This window comes from Chiloscyllium punctatum, chromosome 48, assembly GCF_047496795.1.
Source record: "Chiloscyllium punctatum isolate Juve2018m chromosome 48, sChiPun1.3, whole genome shotgun sequence".
NCBI lineage: Eukaryota > Metazoa > Chordata > Chondrichthyes > Orectolobiformes > Hemiscylliidae > Chiloscyllium > Chiloscyllium punctatum.
Window position 1 is genome coordinate 28148129 of NC_092786.1, and position 20812 is coordinate 28168940.

A 20812-nucleotide genomic window follows, 5' to 3' on the forward strand; every position below is an offset into this window, starting at 1 on the left:
GAAGCATGTCCCTGACTGCAAGACCAAAACGGCCCAATTTGTTCAATATTCCCAACAGTGATGCAAATATAAACACAGCAAAATTCTGGGAGTAGCCTGAACATAAATGGCTTGTGTTGCAAGACTGAAGTATGTGGCTATCTGTCTGACAGAGTGGTATACAATTGAAAAATAATCAAGAAGCTCGATAACTTGTTTAACCCTATGTTTTTGCAATGTTTTCCACCTGGAATCACTGACATGATTCACACAAACATGTCGAACTAGTCCACGAATTTCCAGTCGCAAATGAGGTGAGTGGTGGTTTTCTATTGGGATGGCCAGAACCAGACTGAATCACGATGCAAGTTACAGGTAAAACAAATTACATCCAGTGCCCTTGTGATCCATAATGCTGTGTACCAGCCCTGAAAGGGTTGATTGGAACCAGGATATCCACTTGGGACGTAACCTAATTCAGATGCCCACCCAGCTGAGCAACCTTCTCCTGAGGGGACCCTGAATATGGGGCCAGACGGGCCCCAGTATTACACCTTTGAGACTGAGCAAGACAGCAAAATCCACCAGAGACAAATGGCTGGCCTTGCTTTAATTGTGGAAATGTAGCTACTGGGGAGTGATGTGTATTTAATATTACCTTGGAGTGAACATGGAGAATTAACCTGCTTGAATATGCACTGACTCTCCATTGTGCTCTTGTTTTGACCCACAATTTTGGAGCCTTGTGGGAACATAGAAGATTTTTAACACCCAGCAGTGTTCTCATCATGCTGTTTTGTCCAGTCGATTTGGCAGTTATTAAGATGTTCAGCTCACGCTGAGGAAACTGATACAATTTCTAAAGTGGTAGGCAGGTGGGTGCAACTGCTAAGCAGGCAGCCTTACATCCCAAATGTCTGGTCCCATTGGGCTTCTTGCAAAACCCAGATAGAGATAATATGGGGATAGGTATGCCAAACCTGGATAAAGTACAGAAATCACAGCAGAAGCCCCTGGCTGAAGAGCACAAACAATGGCCTCGGATGGGGTACTCCCTCGATACTCAAACCAAAATGTGGGTGATCCCTGCTGGACAAGTTTGTGTTCCTTCTTTGCTGCTGCATATTTTAGTTGATTATGTGCATTGTGTACACACTTGGGCAAGGAGGGAATGATTTATACTCTATTACAATGGACAAGCCATGGCCTCCAACCTTGATAGGAGAGGCCCTTCCAGGTTCTCCTTACCACCCGTACTGCTGATAAGGTCGCTGGGCGCCTCCAATATTGCAAGGTCATCAGACGAGCCCCTTGCAAGAGGGGAGATGATGAAGATTGAACTTACCCTGCTATGTGGACTCATCATTGCCAACACTGGTGCTCAAGAAGGGACTATTTACGTGTGTGATCCTGAGCAACCAGAGACTGTGTACCATTTATGCTGAAAAGATGTCCTTGTGTGCCAAGAGAGTGATTCCTTCAATGCATGGAACTTTACCAAGAAAGACTGTCGTAATGGTCAACTGCATCAAGAAGATTGAACAGTTCGTTTACAGAGCAAGTCTCAATGGTCTTTACCCTACCAAGATGATGTGTACCAGTTTGATTTCAGTGGTGCTGTGGGCGGCCCTGGCAAGCCTTGTCCCTATTCAAAGAGATCTGAATTGGTACATCGCAAAAGAGAAAAGGGGAAATGTTATCTTTCACTAATTTGTTTCTTCAAAGTCACAGTAAAATATTTGGCTGGGACGCTCTTACGTCAGCAAAAGATTCTTTGACCCCTTTCCCCCTCCTGAATCACAACAGAGGAGTATGGAATGCTTCTCTAGCATTTACCGGACATAATATTTCTTTTGACTATTACCTATCCCTACCTGCTAGTTGGTTTGGACTTCTAATAAGTCCAGGATAGCCTATCCCAGTTGTTACAATGGTAAGGGATGTGTGACTAAGACTATCCCATGTGCTATCATCAAATGTACCAACCGCTACTGCTCCCCTGTAGGGCCTTATATCTCATGTATGCCTAGAAGAGGAGTGTCTCTCTGTTATTGTTGGTATTCAGGCCCTTTGTGGAATGGACAACGGCACCCACCTCCACTATGAGACCCCTAATGGCACCCACATCTTCTCAACTGTGGGTTGGAAGGAACCATTCTGGAGCAATAACCAAGATCTTGACCTATAGAAGGAGTCCCTCAGTGCCGAGATCAGTCAAATAAACACTAGCAGTTTGGATTCAACAAGATGTCACAGGTTTATTATCACAAGTTGTCCAGCAACACAGAGCTTAAACACTTTTGTGCAGTTTCCCCATAGGACACATATGGCTTAAAGCAAAGACAATTTTTATTTGATTCTTAAGGAATAGTACAGCCTTAATTACAGAGCAAATCCAATAAAACGTAATTAAATGACACTGTAGACATAAGGTTAAGCCAGTAATATTTCCTGGGAACTAACTTTGGTTTGCACATTTTATCTCTCGGCACTTATGTCTCTAAGGTTAGCTAAGATGGTTAGTAACGTCCTATCTAGCTTAGTTAATTCCATACAGTGAAGGAAGCATTGTCTGCTAATCTTTGGTTCAGTTAGTTCATGAATGCAGCTTTTAGCAGGGTTAAAAGCCTTTTTAAACAGAATTATCAATTTGCAGCTTAGAAGCCATTTTGTTTTGTTACTTGCATTAAGAAGCCATTTTATTGTTAGTAAGGGCATGTATTAAATGATTGCTTCTGACAACAGCCTAAATCCAGATTTTATACCCTCAAGGGATAGTCTACTAAAGGACAAGGAAGGAAGATTGTGTGTCAAACCTGAGAAAATGGGTGAGATTCTCAATGATTACTTTGCCTCAGGAAAGGGACACGATGAATGTTGAGATTAGAGATAGAAGTTTGGTTACTTTCAAACACGTTGTCATAAGGAGGGACGATGTGTTGGGTAGGCTAAAGGATATTAAGGTGGACAAATCCCCAGAACCGGATGGGATCTATCCCAAATTGCTGAGGGGGGCAAGAGAGGAAATAGCTGGGGCCCTGACAGATATCTTTGTAGCATCCATAAACACAGGTGAAGTGCCAGAGGACTGGAGTGTTTCTCATGTCCCCCTGTTCAAGAAGGATAGTAGGGATGTTCCAGGTAAGTACAGACCAGTGAGCCTGACATCAGTGGTGGGAAGGTTGCTGGAGAAGATACTGAGGGAGAAAATCTATTTATATTTGGAAAAGAATGGGCTTATTAGTGACACGCAACATAGTTTTGTGCGGGGGAGATCGTGCCTTACCAACTTAATAGAGTTCTTAGAGGAAGTGACCAAGTTGATAGCTGAAAAAGGACAGTACATGTCATATGCATGGACTTTAGTAAGGCATTTGATAAGGTTTCCCATGGTAAACTAATGGAGAAAGTGAAGTCACATGGTGTGCAGGGTGTTCTAGCTAAGTGGATAAAGAACTGGTTGAGCAACATGAGACAGAGGAGTAATTGAAGGGAATTTCTCGAAATGGAGAAAGGTGACCAGTGGTGTTCCACAGGGAGCAGTACTGGGGCCACTGTTGTTTGTAATATACATAAATGATCTGAAAGAGGGCATTGTTGGTCTGATCAGTAAGTTTGCAGATGACACGAAGATTGGTGGAGTAGCAGAAAGCATAGGGGGTTGTCAAAGAATACAGGAGAATATAGATAGACTGGAGAGTTGGGTGAAAAAGTGGGAGATGGAGTTCAATCCAGGCAAATGTGAAGTGATGCATTTTGGAAAGTTTAATTTTAGAGCGAACTGTACAGTAAATGGAAGAGCCTTGGGAAATGTTGATGAACAGACAGATCTGGGAGTGCAGGTCCATTATACCCTGAAGGTGGCTGCACAGGTGGGTAGAGTGGTCAAGAATGCATATTGGTATGCTTGCCTTCGTCGGACGGGGTATTGAGTATAAGAGTTGGCAGGTCATGTTAAAATTGTACAAGACTTTTGTTCGGCTGTGTTTAGAATACTGTGTACAGTTCTAGTTGCCACATTACCAAAAGGATGTGGACACTTTGGAGATGGTGCAGAGAAGGTTTACGAGGATGTTGCCTGGTATGGAAGGTGATAGTTATGAAGAGAGGTTAAGTAGATTAGATTAAATTCCCTACAGTGTGAAAACAGGCCCCTCGGCCCACAAGTCCACACCGACCCTCCGAAGAGCAACCCACCCAGACCCATTCCCCTACATTTACCCCTAACTAATGCACGAAACACTACTGGCAATTTAGCATGGCCAATTCACTTAAAACTGCACACCTTTGGACTGTGGTAGGAAACTGGAGTACCCGGAGAAGACCCACGCAGACAGTTGCCTGAGGTGGGACTTGAACCCAAGTCCCTGGCGCTGTCAGGCAGCAGTGCTAACCACTGAGCCACCGTGCTGCCAACTGGGTTAGGATTGTTTTCATTTGAAAAAAGGAGATTGAGGGGGGACCTGATTGAGATCTACAAAATCATGAAGAGTATAGACAGGGTGGATAGAGACAAGCTTTTTTCCCAGGGTGAGAAAAGTAAGGAGGTCACACGTTCAAGGTGAGAGGTCAAAATTTTAAACTGGATACACTCAGAAAGTACTTCACACAGAGCGTGGTTGGTGCCTGGAATGCGTTGCCAGCAGAGGTAGTGGAGGCAGGCACGGTAGAATCATTTAAAGTGCGTCTGGACAGATGGGGAGCTTAGGGATACAGATGCTTAGGAATTGTACGATAGATTTAGACAGTGCATTTGTATCGGCTCAGGCTTGGAGGGCCGAAGGGCCTGTTTTTGGGCTGTAAATTTTCTTTGTTCTATTTTCTTTGTTCTGACATCTCTCCTAAACTTTCCTAAAATTATGCCCCCTTGTGAAAGCCATTTCTGCCCTGGGAAAAAGTCTCTGACTATTCACTCTATCTGTGCCTCTCTTCATCTTGTACCACCTCTGTCAAGTTACCTTTGCTCCAATGAGAAAAGCCCCAGATCCCTCAAACTTTCTTCATAAGATATGCTCTTCTGTCCAGGCAGCATCCTGGTAAATGTCTTCTGCATCCTCTCTAAAGCTTCCACATCCCTCCTATAATCAGGTGACCAGAACTGAACCCAGTATTCCAAATGTGGTCTAACCAGGACTTTATTAAATTGCAGCATAATCTCACGGCTCTTAAATTCAATCCCCCTGCTAATGAAAGCCAATACACCATAAGCCGCCTTAACAACTCTGTCAACTTGGGTGGCAATTTTGAAGGATCTATGGACATGGATATAAAAGATGAATTTCTCGATCTCACCAGGGATTGCTTCTTAGAGCAATATGTTGCAGAACTTACCCAGAAACGGGCTGTTTTAGTTCTAGTAATGTGTATTGTGATTGGGATTAATAAGAGATTTCATGGTTCAGGTTCTTCTCGGGGATTACAATCATAACATAGAATTTCATTCAGTTTCAGGGAAGGCAACTCTGGTCTCAAATCACTGTCCTCAAATTAAATAAAGGCAATTACAAACATATGAAGAAAGCATAGTCTATTTTCTCAGACCACTTTAGACAGAGAGGAAAGTCAACAGCCAGACATTTCAGCAGTGATGCTCAGCAAAAAAATTATTCTGATCAAGAAGGAGGACTTGATGAAAAGGATGATCAGAGTGGTGCGAGAAAAGCACAGCAGGAAAATCAGCGTTTCGGGGGAAATAGCCCTTCCTCAGGAGTTCCTGCTGTACTTTTCCAGCACCACTCTAATCTCCAGCATCTGCAATACCCACTTCTGCCGAAAAGTATGATCAGCTCTGAGGTTTGGAAATGTGATCAAGGAGAGTATCCAAACAAAAAGTAAGGCACAGTAGGCCAGGAAATTGGGGTTTTCTTTTAAAAACTAGCAGGAGATGGTTAAGTGGCTAATAAAGAGAGAGAAAATCAATTTTGAAAGTAAATCAGCAAGTTGTATAAAAATAAACAGCTAGAGGTTCTCAAAATATGTACGAAGAAAGAGTAGCAACTAGGTATTCGATAACGGTGAGCAGAGCAATTGCAGCTAATTTAAACTATTATTTTGCATTGGTCTTTATGGTGAAGGACACTATAAATATCCCAAAGGTAACAGATAAACAAGGTGCTCATGGGAAGTAAAATCATTAAGTCTCTATCACAAAAGGCAAAAGTATTTGGCAAGCTAATGGGACAAAGGCATACAAGATAAGGATTGATAGGCTGCATCCAAAGGTTTTAAAGGAAGTGATTACAGATATAGAGGTAACATTCATTAAAATGTTCCAGGAGCCACTGGATTTCAAGTGGTTTCAGCAAATTGGGAAGCTGCTGATGTGATGGCCCTCAAAATAGAGGGAGATACAAACTGTAGGTTAGTTAGCTTTACATCTGTAATTGGGGAAATGTGTCCATTTTAAGACAGAAATGAGGACACATACGTTAAAGATGAGAGGGGCAAGGTTTAAAAGAGATGTGAGAAGAAAATTTGTTTTTACACAGAAGGTAGTGGGTTCCTGGAATACACTGCTAGGGAAGATGGGAGAAGCAGGTGGAAGAGTAAGGTTTAAGGGACATTTAGACAAGCACATGAACGAACAGGGAATAGAGGTATATAGATCAGGTGGAGGCAGATAGAATTCGTTTCGAATACCATCATGATTGGCACAGACCTGGTGGGCTGAAGAGCCTGATCCTGTGCTATATTATTCTATGTTTAAATTGGGCATTTATGGAAGTTTGGTGCAGTCAAACAGATTCAACATGGTATCATGATAGGGAACTCTTGTTTGACAAATTTGTTAGCGTTCTGTGAGAATATACCAACCACAGTATATGTAGTGTATTTTGATTTTCAAAAGGCATTCGATAGGATGTCATAAAAGGTTATTACAAAAGATAAAAGCTCATAATATTAGGGACAATGTATTAGCAAAGATTGAGGATTGGTTAACATACAAGAGTTGGTGTTAAGATTTGAAAGATGTACCCAGTGGAATGCCAAAAGGGTTAGTCCTCAGGCATTAATTATTCACGATCTATATGAATGACTTGGAGGAGAGGGCAGACTGTAAAGCATCCAGATTTGCTGATGATACAAAAGCTAGTGGGAGATCATGTTGGAGAGATGGTGATCAACTCCAAAAAGGAATCTGAGTGTGCATGTGCATGAAATAAAAAAAAGGTGGCACACAGGTACAACCAGCAATTAAGAAAGCAAATAGAATTTTTTTTAGATTAAATTAGATTCCCTACAGTGTGAAAACAGGCACTTCGGCCCAGCCAGACCACACCGACCCTCCGAAGAGTAACCCACCCAGATCCATTTCCCTCTGATTAATGCACTTAACACTATGGACAATTTAGCATGTCCCATTCACCTGACCTGCACATCTTTGGACTGTGGGAGGAAACCGGAGCACCCGGAGGAAACCCACGCAGACACACTGAGAATGTGCAAACTCCACACAGTCAACCTTATTTCCTTTATCACAGTGAGATTGAAGTTTAAAAATAGGAAGGTCATGTTACAACTGTACAGGATATTGGTGATGCTAAATCTGAGCTAGTGTGGATTGTTTTGGTCCCTGTATTTAAAAAGAGGACATACTGGCATTGAAGGCTGTTCAAAAGAGATTTACTAGCCTGACATCTTAGATTAATGGATTAATTTATCAAGAATGGCTAAACAGATTAGTCCTTTATTTGTTAGACTTTTAGAATGAGTGATAATCTTATTAAAATGTGAAGGTTCTGAGGGGACATAATAAGGTAAATGTTGAGAAGATGTAGGGAAATCTCAAACTAAAGGACCTAGTTATTGAATAAGGAGGCACCTGTTTAAAACTGTGGTGCAAAGGAGTATCCCAGAAGATAGTAATTATTTAGAATTCTCTACCCCAGAGAGTTGGTCACACTAGATCACTGATAGTACGATCGGTTCTGCTCTAACATGGTAGTTCCGTTGTCATGCAGTCCCATGTTATAAGAAATAATGTAACAGCAGCACCATTTAAACTAATGGGGCCAGAATGACTTATAACCAGTACTTTAAAAGTTCATGCTTTAGAAATGTGTCCCCAATTTGTCAATCATGTTATGGTGAACTTGCATTAACAAAACATGTTATGGCAGAATGCTCTGTATTTTAAGTGGGGGTTAGGTAGATTTTTGAAATATTGGGAAGTTGGCGGCTATACTGATCTGGTACAAAAGAGGGGCTAAACCCTAAGGTGAATTAATTGTGATCTTGTTGAATGACGGGCTGGACTTGAGGCATCAAGTGGCCTTCATTTAGTGTTAGAGGTCGAGATGGAGCAGAATCTGTAAGGAGCATCCAGAAGGGTTTTATCGAGCAGTATGTAAAGAGTCCAACTCGGGAAGGGGCCATACTGGACCTGGTGTTGGGAATGCGCCTGGCCAGGTGATTGAAGTTTCAGTAGGGGGTTACTTTGGGTAAAGTGATCAATTCCATAAGTTTTAGAATACTCATGTGCAAAGATAAGAATGGTCCTGAAGAAAGAATGCCAAACTGGGGGGAAGGCCAACTAGGGCAAAATTCAGCAGGGGCAGGGGACTGTGCATTGGAAACAGATGTTTGAAGGTAAATCTATGTTTGATATGTAGCCTTGGAGAGTGAAAGGAGCAGTTACTGAGGGAAGATATTTAATTGGGGAAAAGGAAATTATGACGCTATCAGACAGGAGTTGGGAAGTCCAGACTGGGAGCAATCCTTCCACAGGAAGGGCACAGCAGACACGTGGAGACTATTTAAGGAGCAGTTGTTGCGAGTGATGCACAAATTTGTTCCTCTGAGACAGGTAAGAAGGGAAAAGATTAAGGAACCTTGGATGACAAGAACAGAGAAACTTCTCATCAAAAGGAAGAAGGCAGCTTATGTCAGGTGGAGGAAGCAAGGATCTAGCACAGCTTTAGAGGATTACAGGCTTGTTAGAAAGGAGCTCAGAAATGGACTGAGGAGAGCCAGGATGGGGCACGAAAAAGGCTTGGCAAGACGGATTAGGGAGAACCCAAAGGTGTTTTACTCATACGTGAGGAATAAGACAATGCTTAGGGAGAAGGTAGGGCCAATCAGGGATAGCGGAGGGAACTTGTGCGTGGAGTCTCAGCAGATAGGGGAAGCTCTAAATGAGTTTTTTGCTTTGGTTTTCATCAAGGAAAGGGAACTTGTAAATGAAAACTTTGAGGAGCTGGGATACAGTCTTGACCAGATCAAGATTGATGAAGATGATGTGCTGGAAATTTGGAAAACAATAAGATTGATAAGTCCCCACGGCCAGACCAGATTTACCCTAGGCTGCTCCGGGAAGCGAGAAAGGAGGTTGCTAAGCCGCTGGCAAGGATATTTGCCTCCTCACTCTCCACGAGAGTCATACCGGAGGATTGGAAGGAGGTGAATGTTGTTCCACTTTTAAGAAGGGGAATAGGGAAATCCCTGGCAATTACAGACCAGTCAGTCTTGCGTCTGTGGTCAGCAAAGGTGTGGAAGAAATTCTGAGGGAATAGGATTTATGACTATTTGGCAAAGCATAGTGTGATTAAAGGCAGTCAGCATGGCTTTGTTAGGGGCAGCTCATGCCTCACAAATCTTATTGAGTTCTTCCTGGAGGTAGAGCAGTGGATGCGGTGTATATGGATTTCAGCAAGGAATTTGATAGGGTTCCCCATGGTAGGCTCATTCATAAAGTCAGGAAGTATGGGATGCAGGGAGATCTGGCTATCTGCATTCAGAATTTGCTGGCTGACAGAAGGCAGAGAGTGGTTGTAGATGGAAAATATTCTGCCTGGAGGACAGTGTTGAGTGTGGTCCCGCAGGGCTCTGTTCTTGGGCCTATGCTCTTTGCAGTTTTTATAAATGACTTGGATTAGGAGGTTGAGGGGTGGGTTAGTAAATTTGCAGGTGTCGTCGATAGTATAGAGGGCTACTGGAGGCTGCAGCACGACAGACAAGATGCAGAGCTGGGCTGAGAAATGGCAGATGGAGTTCAACCTGGATAAATGCATTTTGGAAGGTCGAACTCAAATGCTGAATATAAGATTAAAGACAGGATTCTTGGCAGAGTGGAGGAACAGAGGGATCTGGGTGTGCAGGTACATAGATCCCTCAAAGTTACCACCCAAGTGTGAAAGGTTGTTAAGAAAGCATATGGTGTTTTGGCTTTCATTAACATGGGTATCGAGTTTAAGAGCCGTGAGGTTTTGCTACGGCTCTACAAGTCCCTGGTGAGACTACACTTGGAATATTGTGTCCAGTTCTGGTCGCCCTACTATAGGAAAGATACAGAGGCTTTGGAGAGGGTGCAAAGAAGTTTACCAGGATGCTGCCTGAACTGGAGGGCTTGCCGTATGAAGAAAGGTTGAATAAGCTCGGACTTTTCTCCAGGAGAGGAGGAGGAAGAGAGGATACCTGATCGAGGTGTACAAAATAATGAGAGGAATAGATAGAGTCAATAGCCAGAGTCTTTTCCCCAGGGCAGGATTCACTGGTACGAGAAGTCATAGTTTGAAGATATTAGGAGGAAGGTATACAGGAGACATCAGAGGTAGGTTCTTTACACAGAGAGTTGTGAATGCATGGAATGCATTGCCAGTTGAGGTGGTGGAAGCGAAGTCATTGAGGACATTTAAGCGACTGCTGGACATGCACATGGATAGCAGTGAGTTGAGGGGTGCTTGGGTTAATATATTACTATATTAGGATTAGGTCTCGACACAACATCGTGGGCCTACGGCCTGTTCTGTGCTGTACCTTTCTATGGTCTATGTGGGAGGCTTTTAAAGAGAGGTTCATTTAGAGTGCAGGAGAGTTATGACCCTATGAAAGTGAGGGATAGAATTGGCAAACATAGGGAACCATGGATGACAGGTAAAATTGTGAGTCTAAATAAAGAGGAAAAAAGAAACATATGTAAGGTCTAGACAACAGAAAACAGGTGATTGGAAGAATATCAGGAGGTGCGATCTGAAATGAGAGCTAAAAGAGCTAACGAAATATATTTAGCAAACAGTGTTAAGGAAAATCCCAAAGCCTTTTATTCGTATATAAGGAGCAAGACGGTAACTCAAGAAAGGATTGGCCCACTCAGAGTCATAGATTTGGTCCAACTCGTCCATGCTGACTCGTCCATGACCTGACCAACCCAATCCAGTCCCACGTGCCAGCACCTGGCCCATATCCCTCCAAATCCTTCCTACTCAAATATCCATCCAGATGCCTTTCAAATGTTGCAATTGTATGAGACTCCACCATTTCCTCTGGCAACTCATTCCATACATATACCACCCTCTGCCTGAAAAGGTTGCCCCTTAGGTCTCTTTTATATCTTTCTCCTCTCACCCTAAACCTGTGTCCTCTAGTTCTGGACTCCCCGACCCCAGGGAAAGACTTAGTCTATTTATCCTATCCAGGCCCCTCATAATTTTGTGAACCTCTATAAGGTCACCCCTCAGCCTCTGGTGCTCCAGGGAAAACAGCCCTAGTCTGTTCAGCCTCTCCCTGTAGCTCAGATCCTCCAACCCTGGCAACATCCTTGTAAATCTTTTCTGAACCTTTTCAAGTTTCACAACATTCCAATAGGAAGGAGACCAGAATTACAATATTTCAACAGTGGCCTAACCAATGTCCTGTACAGCCGCAACATGACCTCCCAACTCCTGTATTCAATACTCTGACCAATAAAGGAAAACATACCAAATGCCTTCTTCACTATCCTATCTACCTGTGATTCCACTTTCAAGGAGCTATGAACCTGCACTCCAAGGTCTCTTTGTTCAGCAACACTCTCTAGGACCTTACCATTAAGTGTAGAAGTCCTGCTAAGATTTGCTTTCCCAAAATGCAGCACCTCGCATTTATCTGAATTAAACTGCATCTGCCACTTCTCAGTCCATTGGCCCATCTGGTCCAGATCCTGTTGTAATCTGAGGTAACCCTCTTCGCTGTCCACTACACCTCCAATTTTGGTGTCATCTGCAAACTTACTAACTGTACCTCTTATGCTCGCATCCAAATCATTTATGTAAATGACAAAAAGTAGAGGGCCCAGCACTGATCCTGGTCGTAGGCCTCCAGTCTGAAAAACAACCCTCCACCACCACCCTCTGTCTTCTACCTTTTGAGCCAGTTCTGTATCCAAATGGCTAGTTCTCCCTGTATTCCATGAGATCTAACCTTGCTAATCAGTCTCCCATGGGGAACCTTGTCGAACGCCTGACTGAAGTCCATATAGATCACATCTGCTGCTCTGCCCTCATCAATCTTCTTTGTTACTTCTTCAAAAAACTCGATCAAGTTTGTGAGACATGATTTGCCACACACAAAGCCATGTTGACTATCCCAAACCAGTACCTTCTATCCCTCAGGATTCCCTCCAACAACTTGCCCACCAGCGAGGTCACACTCACCGGTCTATAGTTCCCTGGCTTGTCTTTACCGCCCTTCTTAAACAGTGTCACCACGTTTGTCAACCTCCAGTCTTCCGGCACCTCACCTGTGACTATCAATGATATAAATATCTCAGCAAGAGGCCCAGCAATCGCTTCCCACAGAGTTCTCGTGTACACCTGATCAGGTCCTGGGGATTTATCCACTTTTAACTGTTTCAAGACATCCAGCACTTCCTTCTCTGTAATCTGGACATTTTGCAAGATGTCACCATCTATTTCCTACAGTCTATATCTTCCATATCCTTTTCCACAGTAAATACTGTTACAAAATATTCATTTAGTATCTCCCCCATTTTCTGTGACTCCACACAAAGGCCGCCTTGCTGATCTTTGAGGGGCCCTATTCTCTCCCTAGTTACCCTTTTGTCCTTAATATATTTGTAAAAACCCTTTGGATTCTCCTTAATTCTATTTGCCAAAGCTATCTCATGTCCCCGTTTTGCCCTCCTGATTTCTGTATTCTCCTACTTTCTTTATACTCTTCTAAGATTCACTCGATCTATCCTGTCTATACCTGATGTATGCTTCCTTTTTCTTAACCAAACCCTCAATTTCTTTCGTCATCCAGCATTCCCTATGCCTGCCAGCCTTCCCTTTCACCCTGACGGGAATATACTTTCTCTGGATTCTTGTTATCCCATTTCTGAAGGCTTCCCATTTTCCAGCTGTCCCTTTACCTGCGAACATCTGCCTCCAATCAGCTTTCGAAACTTCTTGCCTAATACTGTCAAAATTGGCCTTTCTCCAATTTAGAACTTCAACTTTTAGATCTGGTCTATCCTTTTCCATCACTATTTTAAAACGAATAGAATTATGGTCGCTGGCCCCAAACTGCTCTACCACTGACACCTCAGTCACCTGCCTTGCCTTATTTCCCAAGAGTAGGTCAAGTTTTGCACCTTCTCTAGTATATCCACATACTGAATCAGAAAATTGTCTTGTACACACTTAACAAATTCCTGTCCATCTAAACCTTTAACACTATGGCAGTCCCAGTTTCATATCATTGAATGATGGCTTAGAAAGCTATTATGTACATGGTTAAAAATCACACAACACCAGGTTATAGTTCAACAGGTTTAATTGGAAGCACTAACTTTCAGGGTGCTGCTCCTTCATGCTTAGTGTTGGCTGTACAGTTGAATATCCAATGTGTAGCATCATAAAAATATACAGGAATCTGAGCTGACCCTAAACCTAATTTTTATATCTTGTCATCTGGGAGAGTCTCCCGTGTTATTTCCATCGCATTGGCTGATGAGGAATTTTTCTCATTTTGTGTCCTGCCATTAGCACACATTGGAAGCATTTTCTAAATTATGCTTGGCCTGCTTGTACAGGTTATAACTTCATCTCCTTTGGCATCTGGTCCAAGGCTGGAATTTCGACCTGGATCCTCTGGCTCAGTGGCAAGGATGCTAACCAATGTGCATTAAGAGCTGTCTGAATTACGGCGTCCTCTACATCAGTGATTCTGGTTAATGCCTCATGCAAAGGAAATTTACCAAGATGTTAGATCTGAAGAAAAATTGGACAAAATTTTAGAGATCCATAGCACAAAAATAGGCCCTTTGGTATATCATTAACATGCTAAGTATATACTTGTCAGGCAGGGAAGAAGTGGTTGAGTGAGGGAGCCATGGTTTACTGAAGAAGTTAAATCTCTTGTTAAGAGGAAGAAGGCAGCTTATGTTAGGATGAGATGTAAAGGCTCAGTTAAGACCCTTTAAAGTTATAGGTTAACCAGGAAAAACCTAGAGAGAGAGCTAAGAAGAACCAGGAGGGGATATGAGATGTTGTTGGCAGGTACGATCAAGGAAAACCCTAAAGCGTTCCATAGGTATATCAGGAATAAAAGAATGACGAGTGAAAGATTAGGGCCAATCAAGGATCGTAGTGGGAAGTTGTGTGTGGAGTCCAAGGAAATAGGGGAAACACTAAAGGAATATTTTTTGTCTGTATTCACACTGGATCGAGACAATGTTGTTGAGAATACCGAGATATAGACTACTAGACTAGATGGGATTGAGGTTCACAAGGAGGAGCTGTTAGTAATGCTGCAAAGTGTGAAAATAGGTAAGTCCCCTGGGTCATAGGATTCTCTGGGAAGCCAGGGAGGAGATTGCAGAGCCTTGGGCTTTGATCTTTGTCATCATTGTCCACATGAATAGTGCCAGAAGCCGGGGTGGGGGTAGCAAATATCCCCTTGTTCAAGAAGGGGAATAGAGACAACCTTGTAGAGCAGTGAGCCCTACTTCAGCCGTGGGTAAAGTGTTGGAAAAGGTTATTAGAGAGAGGATTTATAATCATTTAGAGAGGACTAATTTGGTTAGGGATAGTGAACACTGTTTTGTGAAGGGTAGGTCGTGCCTCACAAACCTTATTGAGTTCTTTGAGAAGGTGACCAAATAGGTGGATGAAGGTAAAGCGGTTGATGTGGTGTATCTGGATTTCAGGAAAGCATTTGATAAGGTTTCCCACAGTAGGCTATTGCAGAAAATGCGGAGGCGTGAGATTGAGGGTGATTTAGTGATTTGGATCAGAAATTGGCCATCTGAAAGAAGACAGAGGGTGGAAAATGTTCATCCTGGAGTTCAGTTACTAGTGGTGTATCACAAGGATCTGTTCTGGGGCCATTGCTGTTTGTCATTTTTCTAAATACCCTGCATGATGGCAAAGAAGGATGGGTTAGTAAATTTGTGGAGGTGAAAGTGGGTACTGCAGATGTTGGAGATTAGAGTCAAGATTAGAGTGGTGCTGGAAAAACACAACAGGTCAGGCAGCATCCGAGGAGCAGGAAAATCAACGTTTTGGGCAAAGGCCCTTAATGAGGGCTTTTGCCTGAAACGTTGATTTTCCTGCTCTTCAGATGCTGCCTGACCTGCTGTGCTTTTCCAGCACCACTCTAATCTTGAATAGCAAATTTGCGGATGATAATAAGGTGGATGGAATTGTGGATGGTGCAGATGGATGTTGCAGATTACAAAAGGACATAGATAAGCTGCAGAGCTAGACTGACAGGTGGCAAATGTGGAGTTTACTGTGGGAGAGTGTGAGATGAAACAATTTTGAAACTGCAATAGGAATAAAGAGTTCTGGGCTAATGGTAAGATTCTTCGTAGTGTAGATGAGCAGAGAGATCTCGGTGTCCATGTACATACATCCCTGATAGTTGCTGTTCAGGGTGACAGGGTTGTTAAGAAGGCATACGGTGTGTTACCTTTTAATGGTAGAGGGATTGAGTTTTGGAACCACAAGGACACTCTGCAGCTGTACAAACTCTAGTGTGGCCGCAGTTCGAGTATTGCATATTGTTCTAGCCATTACATTATAGGAAGGATATGGAAGCTTTGGAAAGGGTTCACAGGAGATTTACTAGTATGTTGTCCGCTGCGGAGGGGAGGTTATATGAGGAAAGGCTGGGGAACTTAAGGCTGTTTTCATTCGAGACAAGATAGTTGAGAGGTGATTTAATAGAGACATATAAGATAATCAGAGGGTTAGATAGGGTGGACAGTGAGAGCCTTTTTCCTCAGATGGTGATGGCTAGCACGTGGGAATATAGCTTTAAATTGAGGGGTGATAAGTGTAGGACAGATGTCAGAGGTAGTTTCTTTACTAAGAGGAATAGGGGCGTGAAATGCCCTGTCTGCAACAGTAGTAGACTCATCATCTTTAAGGGCATTTAAATGGTCATTGGATAAATATATGGATGAAAGTGGAATGGTGTAGAATAGGTCAGTTTCAGATTGGTTCCACAGCGCAACATCAAGGACCTACAAGACTATGGGACAAGTGCTGGCAAATGGAATGAGAATAGTTAGGTGCTCGTTTATAACCAGCGCAGACTTGATGGACCAAAGAGCTTTTCTGTGTTGTCGACCTCTATGACCCTGTGACCTAACTGCTCTAATGTTTTATAACAAGCCACCAATGTAATGCGAGATGCTTAAAGAATTCTAAATTTGAACTCCAGTTCCTTTAGCCTTATTTTATATTATTATTTCATGAATTCTAATTTCTCTCTTTTGTATGGAATGACAGTTGGAGAGTTTAGGGCAGGGTGAGTTGGCCTCTCGTCTCACTTTAAACTGCCAGAATTCCTATGTAGAGCCTCACAAGATCAAAGAAGTTCCTGTAACCATAATGGACGTAAGTATGTGTTTATGTTGATTTTCTGTATCCAAGAACTCCCTTCAACCTCCTGAAGTTATATATTTGTTGATGAATAAACTGATTAATCTGAAAATTTGATATGTGTTAGTTTTCTCATTCATGGTTTATTTTTCTCCCCTTCCCAAATGAAGATACTTCATATTTTTCTTCTTCAAGCCTGAAGCTGTTTCGATTCTTCACTTAAATCTGCAATTTATTTAAACTTCCTGTAATAATTTGGAGTCCTCCCTTATGTTTATTCATAAAGCACAGAAGGGAACCATTCTGTCCATATTTGTATGTTGTTTTATTAAAAAATGATTCAGTGTGACCCACCCTTGCCTTTTTAGCCCAGAACCCTGAGAATTTTTTCTTCTCAGATATTTGTTCAATTTCCATTTGTAAGTTACTATTAAATCTGCTTCCAGGACCTCTTCAAAGTAATGTATTCTGAATCATAAATTGCTGCAGAAAAATGTTCTAGTCTCCCCTCTTGGCTTTTTTGTCAATAGGGTGAAATTCTGTCTCCATTAACCAACCATGATTCCAGTACCTGCTTTATCAAAATACTAGATGATTTAAAATACCTTTATGAAATTTCCATTGCTGCCTCTACTCCAGAGACCCCCATCTTTTCCATATGACTGAAGCATCGTTTGCCTGGTACCAATCTAATAAATCTTCTTTGTGCCCTCTGTCATGGCTTGATATCCTTCCCTATAGTGTAGTGTCCAAAATTAGATGTAGTATTCCAACTGTGATACCTAACTAGTGCTTTTTTTAAAACATAAATTATGCATAACTTATTTTGTGCTCTCTACCTTTGTCAAGACAATTGTCCTGTTTTCTCAAGCATATTTTTAGCCTTATCCTGCCAACTTTACAGATCTGTGTGTATGAATGATTCTGTTAGACCTTTTAAAATTATACTTAGTAATTTATACCATTTAAATTTATACCGCCTCCTTCAGCTTACAAGGATTCATCAGTTTGGATTTCCATGCATCAAATGGTGGCTACAATGTGTCTTCCTGTTTTACCATACTGTGCATGTTGCTCTGTTGCTGATCTTGTTTACAATAGATTCATCGATTTAAGTATTGAAATAATGTCTTGGATAGAAAGTCACTAACTGATGAAGTTATGAAAATGGAGTGACAGGTGGACATATTGCCATATACATCCCTCCAACTTGAAAACAATTCATCAGGATATAGAACATGGAACATTACAGCACAGTACAAGCCAACCTGTGAAACCAATCTGAAGCCCACCTAACCTACATTATTCCATTATCATCCATATGTTTATCCAATGACCATTTAAATGCCCTTAAAAGTTGGCGAGTCTACTACTGTTGCAGGCAGGGTGTTCCATGCCCTTACTACCTGTCCACTTGTGTAAGCCATCACCATCCGAGGAAAAAGGCTCTCACTGTCCACCCTATAATCCTCTGATCATCTTGTATGTCTCTATTAAGTCTCCTCTCAACCTTATTCACTCTAAAGAAAACAGCCTCAAGTCCCTCAGCTTTCCCTCATAAGACCTCATAGGGTGGCTCAGTGGTTAGCACTGCTGCCTCATAGCACCTGGGTCCCAAGTTCAATTCCAGCCTCGCACGACTGTCTGTGTGGAGTTTGTACTTTCTCCATTTTGCCTGCATGGGTTTTCTCCAGGTGCTCCGGTTTCCTCCCACAGTCCAAAGATGTGCAGGTCAGGTGAATTGACCATGCTAAATTGCCCATAGTGTTAGATGCATTAGTCAGAGGGAAATGGGTCTGGGTGGGTTACTCTTCAGAGGGTCGGTGTGGACTTGTTGGGCCGAAGGGCCTGTTTCCGCACTGTAGGGAATCTATAAAGCTAAAAGTTAGATCACATTTGGAATATTGTGTAGCTCTCTAGTTGTGTGAAACTTTTAGAGAGGGTGCAGAGAAGATTTACGGGATGCTGTCTGGACTGGAGGACATGTCTTATTAAGAAAGGCTGAGGGGGCCAGAACTGTTCTCTTTGGACTGAAGGAGGAGGAGAGGTGACTTTGTAGAGTTGTGCAAGATGATGAGAGGCATAGAGAGTGGATAGCCAGTGACATTTTCCCAGGGTGGAAATGGCTATCGCATGGGTGCATAATTTTAAGGTGATTGGTGGAAGCTTTAGGAGAGATGTCAGAGGTCAGTCCTTTACACAGAGTGTAGGGCACGTGGAATGCACTGCCAGCAGAGTAGAGATAGACACATTCAGGAAATTTAAGTGATGCTTGGATAGGCACAATTCGCGGAACAACAGTGAAATGAAGAGTCTGAAGGTTAGTTTGATCTTAGAGTAGGATAAAAGGTTGGCACAACATCAAGGGCCAAAGTGCCTGTATTGTTCTACGTATGTATAGAATGCCTTGGGATTCTCTTTAACCGTACTTGACGTGGTCATTTCATGGTCCCTTCTTGCTCTCCTAATTCCCTGATTGAGTTCTTTCCTGCTTTTTTTATATTCCTCATGAGCCCTGTCTGATGTTAGCTTCCTAAACCTTATATATGCTTTTTTCTTCCTGTGACTAAATTCACATCCTCCCTCGTTACTTTGCCATCCTTCCTTCTCAATGGAAGATGCTGGTCCTGAACTCTGACCAAGAGTTAAACGACTCCCATGTGTCGAATATGGACTTGCCCAATAACAACTCCTCCCAATTAACACTCACTAGCTTCTGCCTAATACGGATGTAATTTGCCCGTTCCCAACTTAAACCTTCCCCCAAGGTCGTAGATGACAAGAGTAAGATCAGAGCCAGTCAAGGACAGTAGTGGGAAATTGTGTGTGGTGTCTGAGGAGATGGGAGAGGAGTGAAAAGAATATTTCTTGTCAGTGTTCAAGCTGGAAAAAGACAATAGTGTCTAGGAGAATACTGAGATAACGGTTATTAGACTAGATGGGATTGAGGTTTATGTGGCGGAAGTGTTAGAAATTCTGGAAAGTGTGAAAATATATGTCTCCTGGGTGGATGTGACTTTTCCTAGGATTTTCTGGGAAGCTAAGGAGGAGGTTGAGGAACCATTGGCTTTGCTCTTTATGTCATCATTGTCTACAGGAATAGTGCCAGAAATATGGAGGAAAGCAAGTGTTGTCCCCTTGTCCAAGAAGGGGAGTAGAGACAACCCTGATAATGATAGACCAGTGAGCCTTCCTTCAGTGTTGAAAAAGATTATTTAGAGAGGAATAATTTGATTAGGAATAGTCTATATGGTTTTGAGAAGAGTAGGTCGTGCCTCACAAAACCTTACTGAGTTCTTTGAGGTGACCAAACAGGTAGATGAGGGTAAAGCAGTTGATGTGGCAGATATGGATTTCAGTAAAGCATTTGCTAAAGTTCCCCATAGTAGGCTCTTACTCAAAATACAGAGGCAATGAGGGTGATTTAGTGTTTTGGATCAGAAATTGGCTGGCTGAAAAGTAGTTGTTGATGGGAAATGTTCATCTTGGAGATCAGTTACCAAAGGTGTACTGCAAGGATCTCTTTTGGGGCCACTGCTATTTGTCATTTTTAGATTAGATTACTTACAGTGTGGAAACGGGCCCTTCGGCCCAACAAGTCCACACCAACCCTCCGAACAGCAACCCACCCAGATCCATTCCCCTACATATACCCCTTTACCTAACACTACGGGCAATTTAGCACCCAGAGGAAACCCACGCACACACTGGGAGAATGTGCAAACTCCACACAGACAGTTGCCGGAGGCGGGATTTGAACCTGCATCTCTGGCGCTGAGAGGCAGCAGTGCTAACCACTGTGCCACAGTGCCGCCCTTAAATGACCTGAATGAGGGTGCAGAAGGGTTAGTAAATTTGCGGATGACAGTAAGGTCAGTGGAATTGTGGACAGTGACAAAGGCTGTTGCAGTTTACAGAGGAACATAGATAAGCTGCAACTGCAGAGACATAGCAAATGGAGTTTAATGCGGGAAAGCGTGAGGTGATTCACTTTGGAAAGAGTAACAGGAAATCAGAGTACTGGACTAATGGTAAAATTCTTGGTAGTGCGGATGAGCAGAGAGACCTTGGTGCCCATGTACATAGATCCCTGAAAGTTGCCACCAGATTGTTAAGAAGGCCTGCTGTGTGTTAGCTTTCATTGGTAGAGGGATTGAGTATTGAAGCCATGAGGCCATGTTGCAGCTGTACAAAACTCTGGTGCAGCCACACTTGGAGTATTGTGTACAGTTCTGGTCGCTGGA

At 42.7% G+C, this 20812-nt stretch overlaps 1 protein-coding gene across 3 annotated transcripts in view; it reads left to right on the top strand.

The window, feature by feature from the left end:
* The window catches only part of spg21 (SPG21 abhydrolase domain containing, maspardin), a 165648-nt gene that overhangs the window by 98157 nt on the left and 46679 nt on the right, over positions 1-20812 (top strand). For 2 of the 3 annotated variants that reach the window (XM_072564915.1, XM_072564916.1), the window contains one exon: positions 16476-16583. The exons of the other annotated variant lie outside the window; for it this stretch is intronic. In XM_072564915.1, coding sequence (XP_072421016.1) covers positions 16476-16583 — 108 coding nt within the window. The remainder of the gene's footprint in view (positions 1-16475; positions 16584-20812) is intronic. 3 annotated transcript variants of the gene reach the window in all.